At 39.7% G+C, this 26,694-nt stretch overlaps 1 protein-coding gene across 9 annotated transcripts; it reads left to right on the forward strand.

The window, feature by feature from the left end:
• Positions 1-10,733: 10,733 nt before the first annotated feature.
• Positions 10,734-26,051, forward strand: LOC102309702 (protein FAM161A). 9 transcript variants are annotated; one of them, XM_042220909.1, is made up of 6 exons: positions 10,734-11,857; positions 18,551-20,032; positions 20,111-20,319; positions 20,965-21,236; positions 23,108-23,257; positions 25,023-26,051. In XM_042220909.1, exons 3-6 carry the CDS (start codon positions 20,212-20,214, stop codon positions 25,909-25,911), a joined length of 1,419 nt encoding a protein of 472 aa, XP_042076843.1. In that variant the 5' UTR covers positions 10,734-11,857; positions 18,551-20,032; positions 20,111-20,211; the 3' UTR covers positions 25,912-26,051. The 9 variants fall into 9 exon arrangements, with proteins under 9 accessions (XP_042076843.1, XP_014189102.1, XP_014189105.1 ...); XM_014333616.2 differs by having other exon boundaries at positions 20,128-20,319; XM_014333619.2 differs by having other exon boundaries at positions 18,551-18,678; positions 19,051-20,319.
• Positions 26,052-26,694: the final 643 nt, after the last annotated feature.

Below are 26,694 nucleotides of genomic sequence, written 5' to 3' on the forward strand. Positions count from 1 at the left end.
AGTACCTGACCGACAGGTTGCGGTATGTGAAACTGGGGAGTGTTCTGTCCCAGGGCAGCTGTAAAATGAAACTTGCAGAACCAAAGGTTTTTTAATCTCTATTTTTAATCTCTATTTTTAATCTCTATTTTTATAATCTTTTGGAGATTTCAATCACATGTTTCTCTGATTTGAGAAGATTTTGAATAGAGATGGCATGATACCACTTTTTAATGTCCTATACCGATTCCGATAACATAAATTTGGATATCTGCCGATACCGATATGAATCCGATATAGCGTATTTTGTAATCAATAAAACAGTTTTTTTTAATAAATATCTTGCTGTATTGTGTATAAGTTCATACTCAAGTTTTAAAAAACAAGAGGCTGAAGCTATTCTGTTATACCTGTATGCAAAAAATACACTCCACCCAAAACATTTCATAGTTCAGCAACACTGATCAATCTAATCCCTATTCTGGTATTTTAAAGAGTACTTTATTACGGAACCACCCCCTGCCCTTAATCGATGTAATCAACTTTAATTTAATGCAATTGTAAAACAAATGCACAGACATCAATTATTTTTCTACAATATTTAAATAGATTCAACATCTTTCTTTAGCAGAATTGCAGACTGCACAGATGGTACCTTCCCTAAGGAAAAAGTACTATAGCTTACTAGGGTATATTAGACTTTTTAGTTACTATATACAATAATGGATTTCTATACTTTTAATCAGATGACCACTTTTGTTGTAAGATTCAGATAATTATTTATTCAAAGTTTTTAAATGACATAACAAAGAAACCTGGCCCCCGACAGAACTTTGCGAAAGAACTTTGCGACAGAACCCTGCACAGTTACCAGCCGTCAACTACAAAGGATACTGGTGTCATTTGTCTCTCAGAAACAGTTCATAACTTCCCTTCATAACTTCCCTTCAACTCATTCATGTCACCTAAAAGGTAAACCTGTTTCTCCATCACCTGTTCAGCTCTGATGATTCAGTACGAACATCTCCTGGTTTCATCTTCACGTTTCCCTCTCACCACATATCCAAACGGATATCATGACCAGCAGCTTTAACAGCTGTGGCTCCAGCAAACATCAGCTGATACTAGAAAGTAATATTAAATAAATTCTAACAACAGCTGATCAAGCTTAAACGTGCTGCTGGGCGATCAGCTGATCATTGATCAGTTTCATGTTTGAGGTAATAACAGGAGAGGGAGTGAATGAGAGAAGTAGATGCAACTGCGCAGCAAAGACTCCAGCTTTGTGTCTACTTTTTAATTCTAGCTGAAGTACTTCCTTTTCACCTCAATATGGAACTCCGATGGCCAGTCCAGCTGTGGCTCAATATATCAGTTGTTGCTTAACGTGGCAATGCTATGCAAACATTCAGGGATGAACTTACACACTTGCTTTACTTCTCTGGGATAGTTTTCGCCGAGATGAAATGCCGTGGTTAGGAAGCATGTAGCGAGGCTCCAAACGCTCCAACAGACCGCCGACAGGTCTCGCAGACAACAGCCACTCTATTTATTTATTGATTTTGTGATACTTCGGATCGGATTACATTTTTTATTTCTCTCCGATATCCGATCCAGTAATTTAGGTCAGTATCAGACCGATACCGATACGTAATATCGGATCGGTCCATCTCTAGTACAGAAGATGAGTCAAATGCTCCCTCTAATGCAGGGGTGTCGAACTCCAGGCCTCGAGGGCTGGTGTCCTGCAGGTTTTAGATCTCACTCTGGGTCAACACACCTGAATAAAATGATTAGCTCATTACCAAGCTTCTGGACAACTTCAAGACATGTTGAGGAGGTAATTTAGCCATTTAAATCAGCTGTGTTGGATCAAGGACACATCTAAAACGTGCAGGACTCCGGCCCTCGAGGCCTGGAGTTTGACACGTGCTCTAATGCGAGCCTGAAGCAGGTAGTCTGAGTTAACAGAGAATGTTGAGAGCCTCCTTTGTAATATCAGTCATCTATGACTGGGGTTTGGGGGTTTGTCAAAGCCAGCAAAGAAAACAAAGAAAGATGCAAAGAAAGCCTGGCTCTGTCGAACTTGACTCATAGTTGTCCTTTAATTAAAGGACAAAGTAAGCACACTTTTGGCTGAATTGTCTCACCTTAATAAAATGTGTGCCATGTAACTTCAAGAGAGCTGAGTAAACCTTTCTATGTGTTTTGTGAATCCTTGTCCTGCTTCACTGCCTCCGGCACATCTGCGGTAACTCTTGCAAGAAGCAAAGCTATGACCTCAGGTTTAACACTAGCTAAAAGTGTTAATGTGTCATTACTTCCATATCAAACCCCAGCAATAAAAAAAAAAAACCCCACTCACACTAAGAGCTCTTTCAACACACTGAAAGTTTTTGCTTGGGATACTTTTCCCCTTTTTGCATTATTATTCGTCATTCAGTTTCATTTGCAGTAGCATGCAAATGCCTTTGCATTGCATGTCTCTTCTTGTCCGGGACAAAAAAAAAAAAAGTACAGTCAAGTACAGTGTGGAAGGTCCCCTCACAGAAGCTCAAGGTTTGAGAAATCTGAGTAAGCTGCTACATGTTTTATTTAGATCTAGGACAGCAACATACAGGTCAATATTCATTCATTTCTACTCTGCATCTGCATGAGCTGCAGTTGTTCTGTTAAAGGTGTAAACCTCTAAATGTAGGTTAAAGAATCTGCTAACCCACAAACAGAAGATTCACACTGAAATGCATGCATCACACTGCTGCTGAGTTCAGTTCACACACACAAAAAAAGACTTACTTTGCAGTTTCCTGTTTTTGTCATCAGATCTTATGCCTGTTATTATCTTTGTTGGTTGAAAAAACGTTTGTTGAATCATCTGAATCCATCGCACATTTTTAAAGTTTTATGTTCCTTAAGTTTTGGTGTTTCTATATTGATCCTTTTATTGTCCTATGTTAAATGTGTGATTGAGCTGCAGTTGCCTATTAAGGTGCTCTTTCAGAAGAAAAAGGAAACCTGAAAAGTCTTTTTTTGTTGCTGGTTAAACTAATAAATAACGGACAAAACAGTTGATATTAGAGTGACCAGGCTGATGATCTCTGGCTCTTATCATGGCCCTTACTAAGCATTCTTGCTGTCCCAGCAGCAGCAATAGGTGATGTGGTACCCTTTGCATGTCAGACTTCACAGGAAGAGATCATTATTAGTCATTAGTAGTCATTAGTCTGACAACAAGCGTACACAAACCACAATCTTGTACGACCACTGACATAGCAAGGACATCACATCATCCACTAATAGTTAATAATAAGCAGATGTGCACTGACGTGTGGTAGCAGAGCATGAAAAATTGATCTTACTTCAGGTTTCATCACTCTGATGAAACCTTTCACCATATTGTCCATGTACGCTTTCTAGCTCAATAAACCTTATCTTCTCTGCTGTCTTGGCAGTTAGCTGAAGGACCCAGGTCAAGAATATCATCAAGTGACAACAGTTGCAGTACACATGATGAGTTTAAGTGTCTTGTGTACTGTGGCTGTTGTCATGTGATGCTATTCTTGATCTGCTGTTTTTGGTCGATTCATAAATAAACCTGAAATAAGCTTTACAAACTTTCTCATGCTGTTTGCACATATGCTGTGACCACAGACAAGACTCAAGCTATCCAAAAGCCACCTTTAGACATTTGTCTAATCAAGCACATGCTAAAATCAGCAAATCAAAAAGAATTGACACTAATAAAATGCATATACATATCATATACCAGCGGTTGTTGTAGCACTGAAGTGCTGCTGACCTCATTTTCGTACATCATTTAGTCATGGTTGGCTTTGCAGGGCCTGTTGGTACAGTAGCATGAGATCTGTACAAGCTCATCTCATACTACTGTGCACACTTTCATGCACCGACACCTGGCTGTTGCTTTTGTTTTGCTCAATGTGGGCGACAAAACCATATTTGGAAACGTTTGTGGATCTTCCTTTCCTTTAACCACATGGATTTCACCCAGCCAATAGGTGAAGATCAGCATATGCCACAGACAGTAACAGCATGGTTTCTAATCCCATAAATGGGAACATCACTAACTTCAGTTTGCATTTTCCAAGTATTTCCGTGAGTACCCTATTGAGGTTTCTCATGTGATGTAAAAGGGTCAAGAGTCAAGCATGTTGCATCTGACATAACTACTGGTTGCTAAGGAAGAATGCATATTTCCCAACAAACTGAAGGCTGTTTGTTGTCAGTAGATGAAATTGGTTGCAAAAGAGGTGCTGCGTCAAAACCCTCCTGGTAATTTTTTGGTTTCTAGCAGACTGCCAGGCTTGCCTGTAATTTTTTATGGTTGTCTGCAAATATTTGGTAACTACTAGCCAAGCAGTAGTAAAACTTGAAGGCTTGTCTTCTTTAAAGTAATAGTTGTGCATGGGCACTGACAGCAACCCTTTAACCCCCCCCAAAAGTGCTACTGTTGCTTTGAAGGCAAAAGGTTTCTATTTTCAGTTTGTGTCACACTTTTTACAGTTTCATTACAGCTCTGAGAGGAGACACTGTTTGCAGATATGTCTGTTGCTTTGATTCAGTTTGCATCCATAGCAATCTGCCAGAGAACAAAGCATCGTAAGGTTTTGTCAAATGATGGGGGAATACATATTTTTTCCCCAGCAACAGGTGGTTTTAAGGGCATGTATTTTCCCAGTGACTGCCTTTAACCTTTAGCAACAACTCGCAACCAGAAACACATGTTTCCTCATGATCCATGAATACCAAATGGTTGTAGACTGGTGACAACCAGTAGCTTGGTTGTCTTTATTGGTTTGCATTCTATCAGAGCCCCTCTATTCTTGTTTTCATTCCTTTTCTCCTTTTCATCCCTTTTCAGGTCATCTTCTGCTTCATCATTGTCAGTGGTGTCATCAAGTAGTATGCCCATGCTGGTTTCTTCTGAGCTACTGTACATGACCATTTACTTCACGAGTTTAGTTTGATTTGATTCTTTCTTCTGCTTTTCATTCCTTGTCAATTTCTTTTCAGCCTATCTTCTTTTTCTTGTTGTACCTTCTCCAGCTCCATCTTCTCAGGAGTGTTGGTCACAAGTTTTGATTTTATTTTCTTTCTTCTCATTCTGGGCCTTCTAGCTGTGGCATATAAATAGAAATGTCTGAATAATTGAACATACAAATTAGAAAAAACTAAATAAAAAAACCTGTGTGACTTTCTATAGAGAGAGGAAGTACATTGTGATATAGTGTAGGTTAACACAAAGCACTGTCCTGAAATTGTTTTAGCTCGTGAACATGTGGGACACGTACACCCTGCCACTCCAGCAATTTTTTGTATGTCCTAACATAAAATGTCACTGTGTGCATCCAAACTTTTCAGTTTCAGTTACAGTCAGAAGCTACTACTCTGAGTCACACACGCAACTCTGTGGCCGCCTGTTTTATAGCAGTGGGAGGAATATGCCTCAGCCTATTTTCTAGTCTTTTATGTTTGGCATTTATGCTCTTTGGTGTGATTCCCTTGTCTGTTTCTGTAATGTTACAGTGGATTTGTTTTGGTTTCAGTTATTAAATTAGTTAGTTGTCCACAATCCCACTCCCCACCCTGCTCAGTCTGCACGTCCTCCTCCCACTAGGGATGCGAGCAGGGGAGGCGACGAAGAGGAGTGGAGGAAAGAAGCTTTTAATAAATTGAGACATCCTCGCCTTGGAGCCAGTAGCATAGACTGTAGTCACCCATGGGTTTCAATTGCCACCACGGTTTTTTATTGGAAACAGCAAGCCATAACATTATCAGACAATCAATCAAAATGCTCCAAAAGCTCCAACAGCACACACAGAGTGACTCGAGCCGATGCTGTTTGGATCGAGCTGATTGTGTAGCAACACCAACGCAGCCACACCCTTAACTATGGATCCAGATGTATAAATTACAAACTTTCAACCTACTAAGGGTTGTTATAAGGGAGGAAACTATTCATTAGAGGTCAAAACAGTTTTTGCATATTTGCTGTAAAGTTTTGGCCACTTCGGGGATGACTTTATTTGCCAGACCCTTAGTTTGTCAGACCCTATCCTTAGGATAGGATAGGATCTCACACTATCATTACAGGTGATCATATATAATAAGTGAAACATCGTGGGAAATCAAAAGATGAGTTGTTTTTTCCCGTTTTGGATGATTGTTTATAGCTCCATCAGACAACCCTCTTCTCCATCCTGCAGATGCATTTTAAGAATTGAGAAATCTTTAAGCATGATGTAATGCAATCGATTTAAATGTGACCGATACAGAAGAGAGGAAAAAACAAAAATGAGAGGGGTGAGAAGGCTTCCTGATTCTCTTCACTTGCATTTAGTCTTTTACCATATCAGTTGTCATTTTGCCTTTCTGCATCTGCTGTCTTGTATGCTTTGTGGTTTTAATGGTATCTGCTCTGTGGTCTTAAGTCATTTTTGTTTCTTCTTTTCAACTTTTTACACAACATCTTTAAGGGTAACCTAGCAGTAACTGTGCAACATTAATAAATCGTAGAGATGAGTAAAGAAGACTAAATTTGCAGCATTTTCTGTAAGTGCTGCCAATCAAAACTTTGCTTTTTGCTTTAAAACCCCCTAAAACTAACTGTTATCTGTTTCTGATGTGAAACCACCAACCACTGTTTCAAGAGAGATCATATTTGTTCTCTGAGGTCTGTTCAACAGCATTCTGAAAAATGTGGGAAACAGCCGTGCCTGCAGAGAAAAAAAAGATAACATGCAAACAGAATGGATGTACTCTGTAATCCCTTTAAACACCAACGAGGCTGGGTTTCTTTATGCTGCTCTCAGACAGGGTGACTTCATGTAAATGGTCGCTCTCAATTGTACTAAACTGAATTTTAGTGACTCTCTACAACCTCTAAAAACTCCACTGAGACGAGACCAGAGATCCTAGGCTTGTAAAGGTTATGCAGATCCTGTATCCGTGTATTCATCTCGGTGGACAGACTTTCACAACAGCATTTACATCACGTGACATCCGTGCAGCTTCGCTTACTGTCTGTGCATTAGTATTAAGATTGGAATCTGGCCTGCAGAACAAACGCAGATGGCGCTTTCATCAAATCATGTGGGAAATTTGTGGCGAACATGATATATCATGAGACCCTGTGTCTACACTGAAAACCATGAAAGCACTGAGTGTATGTGTATGAGCTAAAACATAAACACATCTTAACAACTGAACACAATATGATAATCGGAGATGCCTTTTGGGTTGCTGCTTCAAAGACATTTAGGCAATTATGCTCGGGTCAGATTCCACACCAGACTAAAAGAAAAATGGACTGATGGGATTGACTTTACGCACCAGAAAACTGACTTGCTGAAACAGAAAGCTGTCTCAGCCACAGCTGGCAACACTGGATGCATCAAACGGATCCACTTTCTCAAAGCTGCTAGCTAATTTATGCAAAATGTGGCTTTTTGGTGTGCGTGCTGTGATGCACTGCTTGATAGCATAAAATAGAGTGATGGTTAGTCTGAGTACATACTCACATATTAACTAAGTTGGTTGTTAGGTACTAAATCTACACATGTTTTTATGAACTAAGCCTAACAAGCAAGTAGAAGCGAAAGAAACACCAAGAGAGTAAAAAGAATCCAAGTGCAAAACACTAAGATGCCAACAGGAAGTAAACCAGATGTTCTGGGTAATGACCTTGGAAGTGTGCCATCGTTACCACACCTCCAGCCTCACAAAGACTTTGCATGTGTGTTAAACGTAGACATTATACAAGAGTATTCCAACAAAGAGTACAGACACAGTAAAGAGTTCCAGATCAGTGACTCAGATCAGACCGGATGACATCCACTGACACTGGCTGTGTTGTAGAGTTGGTATGAAAAGAAAAACTATCCTCAGAGGCCAAGGCCAAAGCTAGTTCTTTTTTGTTTTGTTTTGGTAATAGTATGCAAATGTGCATTTTTGAGCTATTTTAATTAGAGCTCAAAAATTAGAGCTTTAATTAGAGCACGATACCACTTTTTTATGTCCAATACCGATATCATAAATTTGGATATCTATCGATACCAATATGAATCCGATATAGTGTATTTTTTAATCAGTAAAACTTTTTTTTTAATATCTTGCTGCATTTTGTATAAGTTCAAACTAAAGTTTAAAAACAAAACAAAACACTAAAGCTATTCTGTTATATTTGTATACAAAAAAATACACTGCACCCAAAAATTTCATAGTTCAGCAATACTGATCAATCTAATAAACTTAAACCTACACCATCCTCCCTATTCTGGTGTTTTAAAGAGTACTTAGCGGAAATATTAAGCAACCTAACTAATAGGGTTGTCAACTACCAGCAGAAAAAAATAGATAACCACCCCCCACCCTCTGCCTCGTGATGCTTAATCGAAGTAATCAACTTTAATTTAATGCACGTGTAAAAGAAATGCACAGAAATCAATAATTTTTCCATAATAATTAAATATATTCAACATCTTTCTTCAACAGAATTGCAGACAGCACAGATGGTACCTTCCCCAAAGGAAAAAGTACTATAGCTTACTAGGGTACATTAGACGTAATAGTTACTATATACAGTAATGGACTTATATACATTTTACATCAGATTAAAACTTTGGGTGTAAGATTCAGATAATTATTTGATAAAAGCTACACATTTTAAAATGAGAATAAGAAGGAAAAGTATTTCTTTGTATCCCCCCTTTTCCCTGTTAATGCCCTATCGGCCCCCCTTGCATAACTTTGCTAGATCCGCCCCTGCACAGTTACCAGCTGTCAGCTAAGTAGAAAAGGATACTGGAGTAGAAAGTAATATTAAATACATTCTAACAACAGCCTATCAAGCTTAAACATGCTGCTGTTGTTCAGCCGCTGGTTTCCTCTTTCTGGTGCAAAGTAGGCCAAAAACTAACAAGAGAGACGGGAGTCGACAGAAAAGCTGATCAGCTGATCATTGATCAGTTTCATGATTGAAGTAGCAGCAGGAGAGGGAGGGGGAGAGAAGAAGCAGTCGCTCCATATATGGGTTGTTAAGATTAACGTGGGAATGCTTTACAAACATTCAGAGATGAACTTACATACTTGCTTTACTTCTCTCTGGAATAACTTTCTCAGAGAAGAAATGCCGGGTTGCTAGCGAAGTTCCAAATGCTCAACCAGACTGCCGACAGGTCTCGCTTGCCACAGCGCAAGGCAAGCATAGGCTACTGCTCCGACGTGCTAAGGTTATGAGCTGAGTTACGCCATGTCGCAAGTTTTGTGAGTTGCTTTCGTGATATTTAATGGATCGATTACATTTTTTATTTCTCTCCGATATCCGATCCAGTAATTTAGGTCAGTATCAGACCGATACCGATAGGTAATATCGGATCGGTCCCTCTCTAATTATAATACTGGCGAATGTGGAGATTTACTGGCTTTTGGAGTGAGCCTTAAGTGGCATCCACAAGAACTGCAGTTTTTTGCGCTTTAATGTTGGATTAACTTTTAGCCTCTTGAATCATAATGACCTTAACTGAGTGTAACCTAAGTGACAGGAAAAACAAAGTCCACTTAACTGCCCTTGTGATTTTTGAAAAAATGTTATCCCCCCCCCTCTTTTTTTGATCCAGCATCCCTCAGTCATCCATTCTCTTTTGCTTCTCCAGTTTTGAGCTGAGCCTGTCAATATCAATAAAATCAATAAGAAAACAGATACCCGAAATTTCTTATCCCCAGTCATTGTGTTCTGTACTCCTTACTGTATTTGGTGTACTGTGTTTAGAAGTTTTATCCCAGATGAATAAAAATAAAGTACCTCTTGGTGACTCATAGCTTAATGAATCTGTCTTGTATCTGCTGTTGTATAGTGGAAGCTTTGAACAATAGGCAGATTTGCATATTTAATCACACTGACAAAAGGAAAAAGAGTCTGTATTTTTAGTGCTGAACTAGTCCCACAGTTTTGAGACAACTGCCAGAAAAGCTTCGCTAAAACATGTGGATTAACCGGTCATAGTTTGCTATGGTTGTTGTTTGAGATCTGTCGTGCAGTTTTTACAAGATTTGTGAGGAAATTTGGAATTAATATTTCAGGACCCTGAAAGTAAGAGGGATAAGGCCTTGAAGAGGTCAGACCTTCTCTCTGATATTTTGTATTGTCTTGTTGCTCATTATATTGCTAACCCTAACCCTAGCCCATAACTCCCAACAGAGCATCTGTATACTCAAAAGTTCTTCCCAGCTGGTTTTCTGGTTCTTCAAGTGTCTCATTTGCATAATATGTAACGACACTATACCTCACCTCCAGCCAAATGTTAGCTATGATAGACTATAGCCACACAAGTGGTTATGGATAGATAGGCATCAATTATGCTACATAGTTGTATAATAAGCAGCCAAAATTATGCAGAACTTCAAACATTACACCCACACACTACTGCGTACCATATGGGAAAAGGAATTTTTATCTATTTTTTTAAATCTCAACTTGAAAAAATATTATACATCCCTTGTTTGTTCACATAAGATTTCAAGAGGAAAAAAGACTTTGTGACTTTTCACCTTATTTTAAACATTGTAGCCATTTATTTCTGAATCTCCCATTTAGACTGCAATCAGGCTCCCACTGCATGCATGGGCTTCACAGCACAGTGAGTTGTTTCAGGAAGTTAATGAGCAGGGCTTGTTGTTGAGAGGGTGGAGTGTTCCTCTCAAACACAAACAAGCCGTAAAGTGCTGCAGGGGAGAGGGAAGTGGGAGGTTAGCATAGCAGACAAGAGAAACACTCCAGTCCTGAGTGTCGCTCCACGTCAGTGTTTGTTCCCGTAGAGGACTTAAATTGCTCTGTCTGTACTCATGAGGATTTACGGTGTACTGGCATCATGAGTGAGTGTTTGCACCTCTGTAATCACATGTAAATTTTTGCTCCAGCTGTGGGGGGTTGGGGGACATATTTCAGGGAAGGGCGTGGATTTCTTCGGAAACACAAACCTCATTGAGATAGGTTGCGGTTGTGCTGCTTCTCTATGAAAGCTTTGGCTGGTGGTCTTTACCGTAAATGTGTGCACAGAAAAAAAGAAAAGGGAAACTCCCAAGAGGCCTTGTTTTGGATTTGGAAATGGTTCAGAAAGTATTTTTGAATGAAAATGGCTAGTGTGATCATATTTTTTTCTGTATTTGGGACTCAAGATTTATAAAACAAACAAGTAGGGCCTTATTTTTAAGCTTCAGTATCGTCAGAGGCATGATAGGTGCTGTAACTATGGCAGCTGTTTGAAAAAGGAAAATGAAAAGAACATCTAGATTATTCAGAAAACGTTGAAAAAGACTGGTAAACCCACACATACAAGGTTTACTTTTTCCTGCACAGAGGAATTTTGAACAGCTAAGAGGTTTATTCAGATCCAGAAGAAAATGACAAGCATTAGAATGATTTTTTTAATGCATTTATGTTTACCAGAGTTTTGTTTATCAAATGCTTAACTTGTGACAGACTACAGACTGCACCAGAAGTGAAAGTGAAACTTTGTAAGAGGTAGTGATGAATGGCTTCAGAGCCAGTGGCACTGATAAAAAGGCAGGAGGCCGAGCTCAAGATGTCCATATATTAATCGAGAGTGAGAGTGACCAGGATGAACAAGGTCAAAAATGAGTACATCAGAGGGATAGCTCAACTTGAGCAAGGGTCGAGGCTGCGATGGTTTGGACATGTGCAGAGGAGGCTTGATGGACATATTGGACAAAGGACGCTGAATATGGAGACGAGGAGGTGTGACAGAAGAGGATGCTAGTTATAGGCTGAGATGGAGACAGATGATCTACCGTAGTGAGCCCTAAAGTGAACAAGAAGAAGAAGAAGATGAAATGAAGAGTAAGAGGCTTTCTTCCCTTGTTTTTTCTAACTTTATGTTTTGATTTATGACCCTCAAATCCCCATTTTGAGTCCTGACAAAGCTTCAGACTTCAGCTGTATGAACCACAACACGTATCATATAAAGTCTGGTCACTTTATTAGATACACTTTGCTAGTAGCAGTTTGGACGTCTTTTTTGATCCATATTGACACGATAGCATCATGCAGCTGCTGCAGATTTGCTGGCTGCTAGATGCAGGGATGTTTTACCAATATTCTTTTGTCCAGTTTTGGTGAACTGTAGCCTCAGTTTCCTTTTCTTAGTTGTCAGGAACGGCACTTGGAGTGATATTCTGCTTCAAAATTTGAAGTGTTGAGCATTCAGAGATGCTCTTCTACATATTTTGGTTGTAATAAACAGACCACCCAGACCAGCCCACCTGACACCAACAGTCATGTTTTGATCAAAGTCACTTAACTCACCTCTCTTATGTCTTCTCTTCTTTATGAGTTCAGTCACAAAGAAAAGAAAACATTAACTGTGTAAAAACATGGGTACAAATGGGGGTGGAGGGTTATAAGATTAAAAAAAATGCTGGTGTTGACAAAAAAATAATCCAACATTTGCTAAAACCTTACACTAGTTATATTCATTTTACTAAAATCTTGCAGACAAATTTGTGAAATTATGACAAAGAATCTTTTTTCAAAGAAGTCATAATGTGGTTAAACCTTTGCATCATTTCAGAAGTGCTACAAAATGTAATCCTGGGAGAACTGCCTGATGTCAGGTGTTTCAGTAAACCATGCAGAGTAGGATTGTGGCACAGCCACTCTGCTCTGTGTGACGGAGGAGAGAGCCAAGCTTGTGATGACTGTTTACTCAGCCCCACTCTGAGTGAACACTGCCACTATTCATCCCATGCCAGCACTGGAAAAATCAGACACACACATACATATACACACATATACAGCAGGCGTACAAAAATGCTCCATTATGTGAGAAATCTGTGAATTTTCACAACTTTGTTACAGGAAAAATAGAAACGTATTTAAGTAATAAGGCGTAATATGGTTTTTTGTTAGTTCTGAATGCTTTAATGGACTAACTTTGCTCTTACACATCTGCTTAGGTCAGGTGAGCAGCAGCTTTTGGTGCTGGCATCTCATTGGAGATTTCAGGTTATCTCCAATTTAAAGCCCATCTTTCCTGGATGATATTAATCACACCTATTAATCTTCAGCGCTCTTTATTCTTTTTCTTTTTTAATGCTGTAACTTGTGTCTGACGTTGTGCAGCACACCGGTCAGTGTTTGTCATGCCAAAATCTGGTACACAAATAAACAGTCTTGACTCACCTTCCTCTCTCACACAAAGGACAGTTTGTACCTTGAGAGCATTCACAGGAAAACTCGTGGTACACCTTTGAGGGCAAACTTTTCCAAGAACTCCGCGAGGGAACAAAAAACAAAATGTAAGACTAGTAAGCACAATGTGAGGGTAAAATAATAATAAAAATAATGTTAAAAAAAAAAAGAAAATGGAAAAGTTGCAGTAAAAATACCAAATCACCACAAATATGTTCTGTATTTCAGTTCAAAAACATGTTTTTGTTTTAGTAAAAACGGCTCAGTTATAAAACGTCATTTCATGTCACGTGTACGACTATGGAAACAAAAGTAAAAAGTGCAACACCGCCACCTCGTGGACAAATGACATCAGTGCAGCTTCTTTGTCTTTGTCTCTCACAGACTTTGATGTAAGGCACAGGTGTTGAACTCCAGGCCTCGAGGGCCGGTGTCCTGCAGGTTTTAGCTGTGTCCTTGATCCATCACAGCTAATTTAAAAGGCCAAATTACCTCCTCAACATGTCTTGAAGTTCTCCAGAGGCTGGTAATGAACTAATCACTTGATTCAGGTGTGTTGACCCAGGGTGATATCTAAAACTTGCCGGACACCGGCCCTCGAGGCCTGGAGTTTGGCACTCGTGATGTAAATTTTCCTTTGCTTCTAAAATATTTACACTCAGTCCACTTTGTTAGGTTTGTTCGTTCAACTCATTTCTAATGAGACACATGGCGGAAACTCCCCCTAATGGTGAGGAAAGGTGATTTAAGAGACTTTGAAGTAGTGAGAATAATCTGAAAAATAGAATAGAATAGAATTCAACTTTATTGTCATTGCACATGCAAAGGTACAGGGCAACGAAATGCAGTTTGCATCCATCCAGAAGTGCTTTAGTGATATAGATATATTACAATAAATATTAGCAATAATATAGATATGTAAGTATATTACAGAAATGGGTCTATTATGGTATGTTATAATGTACACGGTATGAAGTATGTTGTGAATATTCTATAACTATAAGTATGTACAGGCTGTAGTGAGTACAAGCTATGTACAGGCTATGAACAGGATATAAATATGAAAAACTATACAGAATATGAAATAAATAACTTTACAGAATCTGAGATATACAGCTATACAGAAATGGGAACTATGCAAGTTGTAAACAGTTGTAGGATTAAAGATTATCGTATGTACAGAATGATTATTTACACAGAGCTATACAGTAGTGCAGTTAAGATAAGTGAGATATGAATTCTACAGAGGCTATATAAAGTGCTGGTGGTTGTGAGTGGTGGTTCAGTCCATGTTATTATTGTGTGTTTGAGGGTACAGTTGTCCATTGTGGGTGTGTGTATGTTCAGTCCATGTTTAACGTGGGTCAGATGTCAGGAGGCAGAGTTCAGAACATACCCAGTGAGCAGCAGAAAATGGCTTGTAGATGTCAGAGGTCAGATTGTTGGCTACATTGTTTCGATAGGAAGGCAACAGTAATGCAAATAACCACTTGTTATGACCAATGAATGCTGAAATGCATCTCTGAATGTACAATCCTTGAAGCAGAATATCTACAGCAACAGACCACACCAGCTGCCACTCCTGTCAGCTACAAACAGGAAACTGAGGCTGCAGTTCGCACAGTCTCACCAAAATTGGAAAACAGAATATTGGAAAATTGTTACCGGATGAGTCTTTATTTCTGCCACAATATCTAGATGGTAGGATCAGAATTTGGAATAAACAACATGGCCCAGTTCTCCTGGATCCATCCTGGGGAGCGTTATTGCAGCTTCCCACCCTCGATTTCAAGTACATTTTTCTATCTCTCTCTCACTGACACACACACACACACACACACACACACACAAAAAAAATAAACACACACACACACACACACACACACACACACACACAGCACACACACACACACACACACACACACAACAAGAAGATTGTTGATTTATGTACCTTTGCATTTTTGAAATTTTGTGTTTCAGGTGCTGTATGTTTGATTTCTTACAGGCTTTGGAAATACACTGTGCATTTCTATATACATATACTCACCATTTGTAATATAATAACTGAAATAACACAAATTTATATGAAGAAATGAACAGATAAACTGTCACAATATGCACAACGCATGGAAAGAATGAGGTGGGCCCAAATGCAGACAACTGAGAGATCGAGGTAAAAGTTTAACAAAAAGCGAGCCTTTATTCTTGGCTGCACAAAATACTACAAAACAAAAGGCAAGGGTGACTGAGATAACTAACAAAAACCTAAACTGGGATCAATTAAAAATTACAGACTACTTGAAAACTAGGAACCTGGAAACACGTGAGGAACAAAGAAAAACACACACAACTTATACACAGAGGGTAACAAGGGAATACGCAACAGGTTGCAGCAGATGGCCGCCCCTCCCTGAGCCTGGTTCTGCTGGAGGTTTCTTCCTGTTAAAAGGGAGTTTTTCCTTCCCACTGTTGCCAAAGTACTTGCTCATAGGGGGTCATATGATTGTTGGGTTTTTCTCTGTATCTATGAAGCGCCTTGAGGTGACTTTTGTTGTGATTTGGCGCTATATAAATAAAATTGAATTGAATTGAATTGAATTGAATTGAGGGAGACACAGCTGAACCTAATATGACATGACGAAACAAAGGGGAAGCAAAACTCAAAACAGTAAAGTAAAACAGACTGTCGAAGTAAAACAGGAACCAAGAGTCATTCACAAAGATACAGACTTGACACTGATATGAGGAACAGAGGGAGCAGAAACAGATGAATAAACATGAAGACAGAATGAAACCTACACTGGAGACATGACACACTAAACATGGGAGGCACAGGAACAAAACCTAAGAACTACAAATCACTGTATATAACCATTAACTAACTAAAATGAAGCATATTAATAATAAAAAAACCAAAACAAAACACGGAGCCACTAGGCTCTGGGCCATGACATAAACTCTGATAAAGAGGAGACTATAGATTTTAGAGGTAATCCTGGAAAAGCAGGTGCAACAGCGCATTCAGATCACAAGTCTGATTGCACGAGCTGGCTGCAGGTTCCCTCAACCTTATAAACCTTTATAAGGGTGGGGAAACAGGCAGTTGGATGAGTGACGAAACGTATCTCCCACTGAAAACGCTGCGTCCAGATGAACAGAATCAACCTTTTGGGGGCAACGGAATAATGAAATACAATATTCAGTGTGTGATGAAATAAAAGCATGTGTACTTATCAGAGGCAGTATATATTTAAGATGGGAAAAGTTCCACAGATGATTAAAAATAAAGACTGCTTATCAAAACTGAATACCTGCTCAAAAGTTACAGCCTGATTTTTCACATTTGGGAGAACTGAAGATGAAGATGCTCAATTAGCGTGGGAACCAAACTCTCAGATCCAGACCCAAACAATCCAAAGCTGATCCAGCGATGCCCACGATCAATGGTGTCAAAAGCAGCAGAAAGAGCCAACAGTACACGACCCGAACAATCATTTGACATTTAATAAGTCTCTGGGCTCTATGCTGGCCATTTGTGGTCACTTCACTTTCTTTTCTTTGATCATTTTTGCTGTGTTAATGCATATGGAATGAAACTTCCCAAGGGTCTCAATTTGTTTTCAGATTTTTAAATTTTTTAACCTCAGCTCCTTAAATATATCAGTAATATACTCTATACATCCAGTTGTTCCTCTTGGCCACTTTTGGCCAATTGAAACCGTTTAAATGCCTTTGCCCTGTGGAAACCACTTCACAGGAGTGGGAATCTTCTATTCTTGTTGTCTTCTTGTTGTCTTCCAACAAGTACACTGTACAAACAAACTGGTGTTTTAATGCTTTAAAATATAAAAAATTAATGACTATTTTACATTTAAGAAAAGAAATGATGTTAGTTAAAAACATCATACAGAAAAAATAGAAAGAAAACTTCAAAACAATAAAAATTACAGACCTAATCTGTTGGTGGACACTTTTGGCCATGAACAGGCTGAAAGGATAGTGATTTTAAACAAACAAACGCAGGGTTTAAAAAATAATAATAATAATTAAAAAAAATTGTTTTTTGGTAAAGTGCTTCTGGAAAGTTATCTAAGAAATTATGAGCAGATAGGACCTTTGTAATTTGGCTGGCACCTATGTTTTATCCCACCATATTATTGAAGAGCTGTCTTGGATGACTGAGATTGAGTCACGATGGAGGGAGTAAAGTAGATGACTAAGAATCTGGAGCTTTGTGCATTTCCACAAACTCTTCACTTTCTGGTAGCTTAGCTTGAAGCTGTGAATGCTGTTGTTCAGAAAAACGAGTGAGAGAGAGTAGTAAATTTGTTCACCTTTAGTAATCTTCAGTAAGTACTTTAGTAATCTGCTGTTCAAATGAAGAGATATTTTCTTATATTACATTTGATACTCTGTGATCACCCATTAGCACATGACGCTATCATGTCCCAACAGCAACATGAGCTGAAAAATGTAAAATCCTTAAGAAGCACTTCAGTGAGGGATCCAAATAGCTGCTATAGTCACTGGATCTCACTCCAACATAGAGCACATTTAGGATGGATGTGCAGCTGATAGGTCTGCAGGAACTGTGTGATGTCATTATGGACCAAAATCTCAGATGACTGCTTCCAGCACCTTCTTAAATCTATGCCATGAAGAATTGAGAAAGTTCTAAATGTAAAAGGATCCAACTTGGTACCACCAAGGTTAACACTTAATTAAGTGGCCAGTGAAATGCAAGAAATGCAACATCATAGTGCCCAGTTTCATAATAATCCCCACCAATTAGTGAATCTAATATTTTTCATGACAAAATGAGAGATTCGTTTAAAAAACACAAAAACTAATTGCCAAACTCATAACCCCAAAGTTTTACTTTAAACTCAGCTTAGCAAAGAACCAGATCTAAACTGAGTCTTCATGCACTTTGTCACAAGCAGCCTGTTGCAAAAAACACCCACAATTTGTTCACATTTCTTTAGTTGGCAAAAGAAGAAGTGGGTGTTCTTAAGAAAGAGAATCAAAAGAAAGCCTCATGTGATGTGGCATATGGAGTTGATTTGTATGCCAGATTACACAAAAACTGCACTGAAAGTCAAAGGCAACAAATGTTGTGGAAAGAAAGAAATTATGTTTTTCTTTGTTAAAACACTGGAAACTGTTTCTCTAAAGAGAGTGTGTGTAGGGCGAGGAAGGAGAGTTTGCTGATTTTAAGACATGATAAGAAAAAAAAACAGGTTGGAAACAATTGCCCTAAACTGTCTATTAAATATAGACTTTCACGACATGACTATCATCATGTGGTTTTCATCACATCTCTGCTCTGTCTGTGGTTCTTAGGTAAACAAACAGAGGAAGAAATGGAAAGAGACAAGCGACAGATGGGGACAGTTTTTGTAGCACGAGGTGAAGTCCTGTAACGACAGCGCTGAGAAACCTGAGTAAACGGATTACCACAGTTGGCTGCGGTAGGTGTCCTTCCCCTCCAGCTTCACCTGTCAAATCCTGAAAGTCTGAACCGAATCAAAGTCAACCTTCACCTTACTTGTCCCAAACCAGTAGATATTAGACTCTGAGTTTCTGTATGTGGTATTTGAGGTGAAAATAATTTTTCTCAGATTCACTAACCAAGATTAATTCCACATTTTCTGTGCTAGACCTCTCCATGGTCTCATCCACAAGGATAATAAAGGAGTTCATAGTTTACACCCTTTGAATCATTATGGAGTATTAGTCACATTTCAAGCTGTGTTAACTTTTGTATCTCTGAATAATAGTCTATGCTTTGCTGCACTGTAGATAAGCAACAGTTAACAGCAAGGAACTGGTTTTTCCTGTAGGGGTGAGATGCTTTATATTTAACGTGAGATGAACTGTAGCTAAAGAAATATGATACTCAACCTTAGCCTTCATGCCTCATGTGAGGGGTAAGTTGATCCACCTGACACACTCAAAAAAAACGATTCTTTGTCCTCAATAAACACGAAGCACTAATTTTGAGTAGAATGCTACTGAGATAGATAAAATCAAATGTTTATTTAGCCAGATAATGACAGCCAGATTCATTCACTGAATTCCACCTTCAGACCAACTGTATAATCTGTAGTATAAAGACAGTCTAGGCAGTATCCTGTCACGGATGATAATCAGCCAGGACAACTCATGAAACATCTGCTTGCATGTTGTTGAAATCAGCTGTGTACATTCACAAAGAGCATCAAACCTATTCTGTATTTAAAATATTAAAAATAATATTCATTGTTATGATGCAATATGAATTTTAGGATCACATATTTGTCTAAGCTTCTCTCCAAACTTTATGCTCATTTTACTCCACAGCCACTAGTTTGGGAAAAAAAAGTGCTTCTGACAAACAAGAGCAACGTTTTTACCAAAGTTGTGACGTAAATGTGATAAACAGGCAACAAACAAAGCTGATTTATAGATTAGTGGAGAAAATAGAAAGAAATATATCTACTCCAAAAATAAACCTAAATGTTTTTGTAATTATGACAACAGTATTTACTGTGTGACACTGTAGGTACATCCCAACCCCAGTCACCAGTAAATATATATAATAATATAATAATAATATATATATACAGCTGATCATCAACAATTCAACAAATCTGCTCCTGCAGACTTGTTGCACACTACAACAGATGGAGCACTTGCGCTGTATTTAAGAAAGCTAATCTGTAAATCAGATTGGGAGCGTCCACATCAATCGGACTTCGATGAATCATGTGTTCAAGTGAAAAGCCACTGGACCATCTGGGCCATCTGAACCATCTGGCCATGAAGCCGTGATTCCTCCTGATGGTAAGAAGATAAGGCTCTCAGTCTGTGTTCGTCTGTTAGAACGAGGCGGTAACAATGTGTTAATCTTCCTACTCGAAGTAAAACTATTTTCCTAGGAGGTCAGTGTGCTGAGTGAGGTGACAGAGGACGTGCAGAAGGTTTGCTTCTGGCTGTGACTTTGGGATAAAATAAGGAAAAGGATGGCAGCTATGTACCGATCACCCTCTCTGGGAAACAAAGAATTAGTGGCTCTGTATGGAGAGGAAAGAGATCATTATTTTGACAAGGATGAGGACTGTATCAGTGAGGTAAGGAAGCTAAAGGTTTAAAGATAATAAAGTCTGTTTAAATCTGTTTTCAATATGTGTATGTATATGTACATTCAAAGTTAGATAGAATTATGAATTACGAAGTTGTGCACTTAGTTGTGCAGTTATGGTTATGTGTGAACAGAAGGAAATCCCCTGACTGTACTAGTTCCCACATCCTTCCTCAATGTTGCACTGAAAATCTTTTATTTGAGGCATTGCATGCAGAGCATAAAACATTAGTATAAAATACACTATTTCACCGGTTTCACAGCTAGATGAAAGAAGTCTGAGTGCAACAGACAGTTGCTTTTGTTTCTGATAACAACTACATAAGGTGTCTAAAAATGAAAAATGGAAATACCCTTATGAAGTTAATTTTTTATGCACACTCTAACCCCATGAATGCAAGATCTTTGCAGTCCAGCCACAGGTAGATGAAGGTTGTATACATGCATTGCATACTAAACCTGCTTTTGGTGCTGCAATGACTTGTTAATGGCTTGTGTAATGTTCCTCTTAATAGAAGCCAATATAGAAAAGGTTGAAAAAATAATGTGCATTCACTCAAAGCACTAAAAGTAAATCTATTGCACTGAATTCATTCGCAATGTTTCATAATCTTGGCAACTTCTAACCTGTCAGGAATGTGACCTGGACTCGGAGTGCAGTGAGGAAGGAAAAGACGGGAGAGGAATTCGCAGCTCTCTGTCACTGGAAATCGTTGGTCTGCAGAGGGAGCAGCATGTTTACTTCTCCAACCAGGAGTACTACAGGAGGCTGGAGGAGCTGAAGAGCAATCACCTGAGGAACATGGCTGAGTTGGAGAGGATGTACATCAGCCAAGGCAAGGAAAGGCATGGAGGGGGTGATGACGCATGTCTGGGAAGAAACAAAGAGGCCAGGCAGCTCCTCAGGTTGGATACGCTCTATGACTCACACTTAAACCTTGACATAATAGAGAAATGGAAACATAAAGACCCCAATAACTATAGCTTAAATAATTGTATGGTTGAGTTTTTTTAATAAACTCAACAGCCATCAGGTGTTAAATCAAATCTGTCTAAAATAAGATTAGATTAGATTAGATTAGATGAAACTATTAATCCCTCGGGTGGTTTCCTCCGGGAAATTCAGTTTCCAGTTGTACAGCACCGACAGAAGTTGCATGTTACAGATACAATAAGGGGAATGAGAGTAAGGATATAAGCATAAATACACCATATATACACATGTATAAATACAGAATATACAACATGGATAAACAGGATTGCACATTTGAGTGAGTAAGAAAAAAACAAATATTGCAAATAACGCACAGTGTAAAAAAGCACTACAGCTCAGTTGTTCCCGCCCTCCCTTGTCCCCCTGTTTCCCCTCCCCCTCACCTCCAGTGAGGAGTTAAACAGTCTGATGGCGTGGCGCTTTGGCCTTTTTTATACAGGTGCTGTGTGTTGCATGATCAGTCCAGTTTGTTGTCCACCCACAGCCCGAGGTACTTGTATGTGTTGACCACCTCCACCTCCTCCCCCTCTATCTGAACTGGCAGTGGACCTGGTCTGGACCTCCCGAAGTCCTTGGTCTTTGAGGTGTTGAGTTGCAGGTGGTTCGTGTAACTCCATGTGACAAAGTTCCTCACCAGACTCCTGTACTCCTTTTCCTGGTCATCCCAGATACACCCCATGATGGCCGTGTCATCTGCAAACTTCTGAATATGGCATAATTCAGAGTTATAGCAGAAGTCAGAGGTGTACAGGGTGAAGAGAAGAGGGGACAGCACAGTTCCCTGTGGTGCTCCTGTGCTGCTGACCACAGTATCAGACGTGATGTCCTTCAGCCTGACGTACGGTAGTCGGAGATCCAAGCAATCAGGCAGGGGTCCACCTGCATTCTGTTTAGTTTCTCCAGGAGCAGACAGGATTGCATTGAAGGCACTGGAAAATTCAAGAAACAGGATCCTGACCGTGCCTTTTCCCTTGTCCAGGTGTGATTGGGCTCTGTGTAGGAAGTACAGGATGTCATCCTCCACCCCAACATCCCCCTTGTAAGCGAACTGTAGTGGATCCTGGGCCACTACATTAAGAACAAAGATGAGTGCCTAGCGTGCTCTCATATACATGTTGTTTCCAAAAGAATTCGATAACTATTCAAAAGCAACATTTATTACAAAACAACAACAATAATAATATCTCTGAAGGATGATACAGACATTTAAATAATTAAGGCTTAGTGGACTAAATCAGAAACTCACACACGTAATCCGTTTTCTCATTTTTCCTGTTTCCTGTTGAGTCAGGAACCTTTTGAAAGGAAATTCAAACAGAATTTTGACGCAGTAGCAAGAACTCTGTTTCCAAACTTTAAATGTCAAAAGTCACACATTTTTGAACTGTGACCTTTAAAGCGAAAAGAAAATTCCCCTTAAAGGATGTTTAATGGATAGGAAATTGTTTGTTTTTCTTACTGGGAGTTGTGCTTTGTGTTGTGCTACAAATATTTAATAATGTAAGAGCTTTATTTTTTAGAGAATATGTGAAAAATTTGAATTTATTTAATTCTCAGGAGTGGGACCACATGCCCAAACACTGCCTTCCTGCCATGCATTTGCACACCTGTAACCTGTTTGCTTTTGTTTCTTACACCCCATCACCGTTATTTCTCTTCCCAAATGCTGCCACTGACCCACCACTTTACTTCTCATTCTTCTGAAATCTTCACTGACAGTTTACAAGTGTTTGGCATATACATTCATTGTTAATTTGACTGAGAATGTTAATGTCTGACCTAGTGGCCCTGCCAGGAGACTCCAGAGGATCAATTCCCAGGAGGAGCTGGACTTCCAGGAGTCATCAAGTGGCTCGGACCAGTCGGAGCTCTGTGGAGAGGACAGCATTGGGGAGCTGGACTGGACTCCCAGCCAGGAGCAAATTTTTGAGAGGTTGGTAATGAAGTATTAATTCACAGCACTGCTGAGTCTTCATTGGATACTGGAAGAGAGTGGAAAAAGATACAGGGAAACTCTGAGCATCATGTGTAATTCTTAGCTTTAGGGCCAGTCAATGCTATTAGTTCCTTCATCCCCTAGGAACTGCCTGTATACTCTTGTCACATTAGGCTGGGCATTGTTGGGCTCGACTGTGCTGAGCAGTGAGCACAGGGCCCAAAAGAGGACATCATGCCCTCAGGCCACCCTCATGAAGCCTAGAATAGTATAGCTGCTTTATTGTTGTTCAGAATATACACCTGTTAGTGCAGATCAGCATGAAATTTCAGTGCATGTACTCGCCATCTGACTGTACAATATAAATGATAAATAAATCCAAAGGTATGAAAATAATCTCAGATTTGTACACGTATGTGAATACAGGAGGAATTTGTCTATATTCATTATTAGAAAACGGGAGAAAACCTGTAAAGAATATTAGGAAAAACTGCCCTAAATATACAGTCACATTGTGCATATATGTTTGGGGGTTGGAGGGTAGGGGTACAGCATAGAGGAGTAGCTATGAGTTCTAGAGTCTGATGGCATTGGGAGTGAACCTGTTGCAGAATCTGACTGTCCTAGACCTGATGCTGCAATATACCTCTTGCCAGAGGGGAGCAAGGATGGGGTGATGGGCGCGGACGGAGTCTTTGATGATGTTACAGGTTCTGCTGAGACAGCGTCTGGGCTGTTCCAAATGAGCTGTTGAATGCGGTGGAAAGATTCGACACATTCACAGGGCTTCATCTCACCATCACTACCAGGGAATCACAGACTAAGCTCTAACGAGGGACCATGGGACACAGCACATACAGTTTGAGAGAGATGAGGGAACTGGCCACCAGTGGGAATACAGCTGATACTAATCACAGACAAATGAGACAAGGAAAGCAAGACAGTTTTCCCTTAAGCTACCAAAATAGAAGAGGAAGTAACAGAACACTGGAACTGAATCACAGGCTTGACTTTGAGACAGAAAGGTAAAGAAACAAAGAGAGACAGACCAAGACATGAGAACTGACAGGGACAGGAGATAAAAATGGAGGCATGATTGACACTGAGACCCAGACAAAGATACTCAAGCTACACACAGACAGAAGACAAAACAGAGACAAGACTTGGATGGACCGGACACAGAAAGGAATTATCATCTGAAGAGAAACCAAAAACTGGAAGGCAAGATGACAAATGCAGAAGCGCCAATAATATAATACACAGGACACAAAATAGACAGGCTTGACCACAATTACCATCACAAACCCAAAAGAATACACCGTGAATACATAAAAGTCAAAACCCTGGGTCAATGACTCGGAGACCATGATACTAGTGCACCTGTTGTTAATTTCATTAAAGCCAAATCACATAAAACCTGCTGCTTATGTGACCAAATCAGAGGTTTAATTGAGTTGATGCTATACACTAATTAAAAAATATTCATACAAATAAAAGAATAAAGAGGGAAAGAAAAACCCACAAGCAATAAAAAAGCACAAGGAAATTTAAAATAGTCATAATCATAATAAATTTACATATGGGCTTAATCAAGCATTAGAGATAGTTTGTGCTATCTGATCTGATCTGAGTGATCTCAGATATTTGTGTTCTCACTTATATCCTCACCATGCAACATCTACACAAGTTCAGTGGTTAAATCAACATATTACTGATGAACAGATCTCACTATCACATTTTATTCTCCTGTATTTTCCCTCAGAGACGTGCTGCTGAGCCCAGAGAAGATGACGAGCCAGAACCGGTTTCGCTTCCAGCCCAATACCTCCTGTCCGAAACCGCAGGCAAGAGTGTCCGATCAAACTGGTGCCAGAATTCTGCCCAACTCCAAAGTCACTGTTCCCAAACCTTTCCAGATGATGCTAAGAGAAGAGGAGAGGAAGAAGCACAGAGTGCGCACACGTTCGGAGATTGAGCTGGAGAACACGCTGCTGAGGCAGGAGTTGGAAGAGCTCCGAGAATGCCAGAAAAAGTTCCGGGCGTCACCTGCTCCGGCACACATACACCTGCCTCTCTATGAAATTATCAGCCGTCGCAATAGTCAACGGTCAAACCAAAGCAGAAGCAACACCAACAATAACAGGAACATGGATGCTACAAGCACCCAGACCTCTACTGCACTCTCACCACAGCCTTTTCAGTTTTTGGAGAGAGAAAGGAGGAAGAAGGAGGCCAGGATTGTGGCAGAGCTTGGAAAGTTTGGTGAGAGAATTGAGCGACATAACTTCAAGGCAAAGCCAATGCCCACATCTATTTATGGCACCAGACACAGAGAGGGCACCATGACTACAAGCCATGATCCCTACACTCAAATCTTCTACAAAATGGAAAGAGAAGCTAATGAGAGCCAAAGTGATCAAAGCTCAGACCTGGAGCTTCATATGCACCAATCCGACTCCTCTCTCGACTCCTGCAGGTCCCAAAGAAGTCCTTCTTCCAAGCCAATGAAGAAGCAAATACAGCTGTCCATTGAGATGGTGAAGGAGAGAGAGACCCCTATCACTGACCCCAGCGGCTGCAACATCTGCTTGTCTCAACAGCTGGGTGGCCCAGAGCTTCTGCTCAGTAACAAAGGTGTTCTCAGTGTGTGACAAAGTGTTTAAAACTCACAGCAAAAAGGGAGACGAGGAGCAGTTACATCTACACTGTTTTTGAGTTAGTTTTACAATGCAGGCAAGTCAACATGGTTTCTAGTTGCTCTTGATCAAACAATAAAACACGGTTAAAGAAATGCATGTGCAAGGATGTGTTGTTTTTGTTTCTGTTTTTGTGGAATATTTTGCAATCAAAAATACATTGATTGTTTTCTGTCATAATTTATTGTTTGTTTCAGGTTGTTTCATTTTTTTCAGTTTATATATTTAGAACCACCACAGTCGCATCAAGGTACTTTTTATTGTAAGGTAAAGACTTTAACAGTAATACAGAGAAAACCCCACAATCAAATTCCCCCTCTGAGTCCTCCTTTAAGCAAACACTGGTGACAATGGGAAGGAAAAACTCCCACTTAACTTTTGCATTTGCTGTAACCAGTTAGGTGTGATGGAGACAGGACAAAAGACACAGTGTGAAAAAGAGCCAGAGATTAATAATGACTAATTATTCAATGAAAAGTGTATTAATACACAGTCAGTGAAAAAGGTAAGTGAAGAAGAAACATGCAGCACATCATGGGAAAGCTCTAGTAGCCTAGGACTATCGCAGTATATCTAGGCAGGAGTCAAAAATCCCCTGATCCAGCCACAACTATAAGCTTTCTCAACAAGGAAAGTTTTGAACCTGGTCTAATAGCACGCTGCCTCCTGATCCTGAATCAAAACTGGGAGCTTTTGATTCAGGATCACCCCCCCCCCCCCCCCCCCCCCCACACACAC

The sequence above is a fragment of the Haplochromis burtoni genome, unplaced genomic scaffold, assembly GCF_018398535.1.
Source record: "Haplochromis burtoni strain Fernald_Lab_line unplaced genomic scaffold, NCSU_Asbu1 Contig_57, whole genome shotgun sequence".
NCBI classification, from domain to species: Eukaryota; Metazoa; Chordata; class Actinopteri; order Cichliformes; family Cichlidae; genus Haplochromis; species Haplochromis burtoni.

Coding starts and splice junctions, on each gene's coding strand:
- LOC102309702 (XM_042220909.1), top strand. CDS start 20,212: ATGGCAGCTATGTACCGATCACCCTCTCTGGGAAACAAAGAATTAGTG. Junction 21,237..23,107: donor GAGGCCAGGCAGCTCCTCAG/GTTGGATACGCT, acceptor TGTCTGACCTAG/TGGCCCTGCCAGGAGACTCC. Junction 23,258..25,022: donor CAGGAGCAAATTTTTGAGAG/GTTGGTAATGAA, acceptor ATTTTCCCTCAG/AGACGTGCTGCTGAGCCCAG.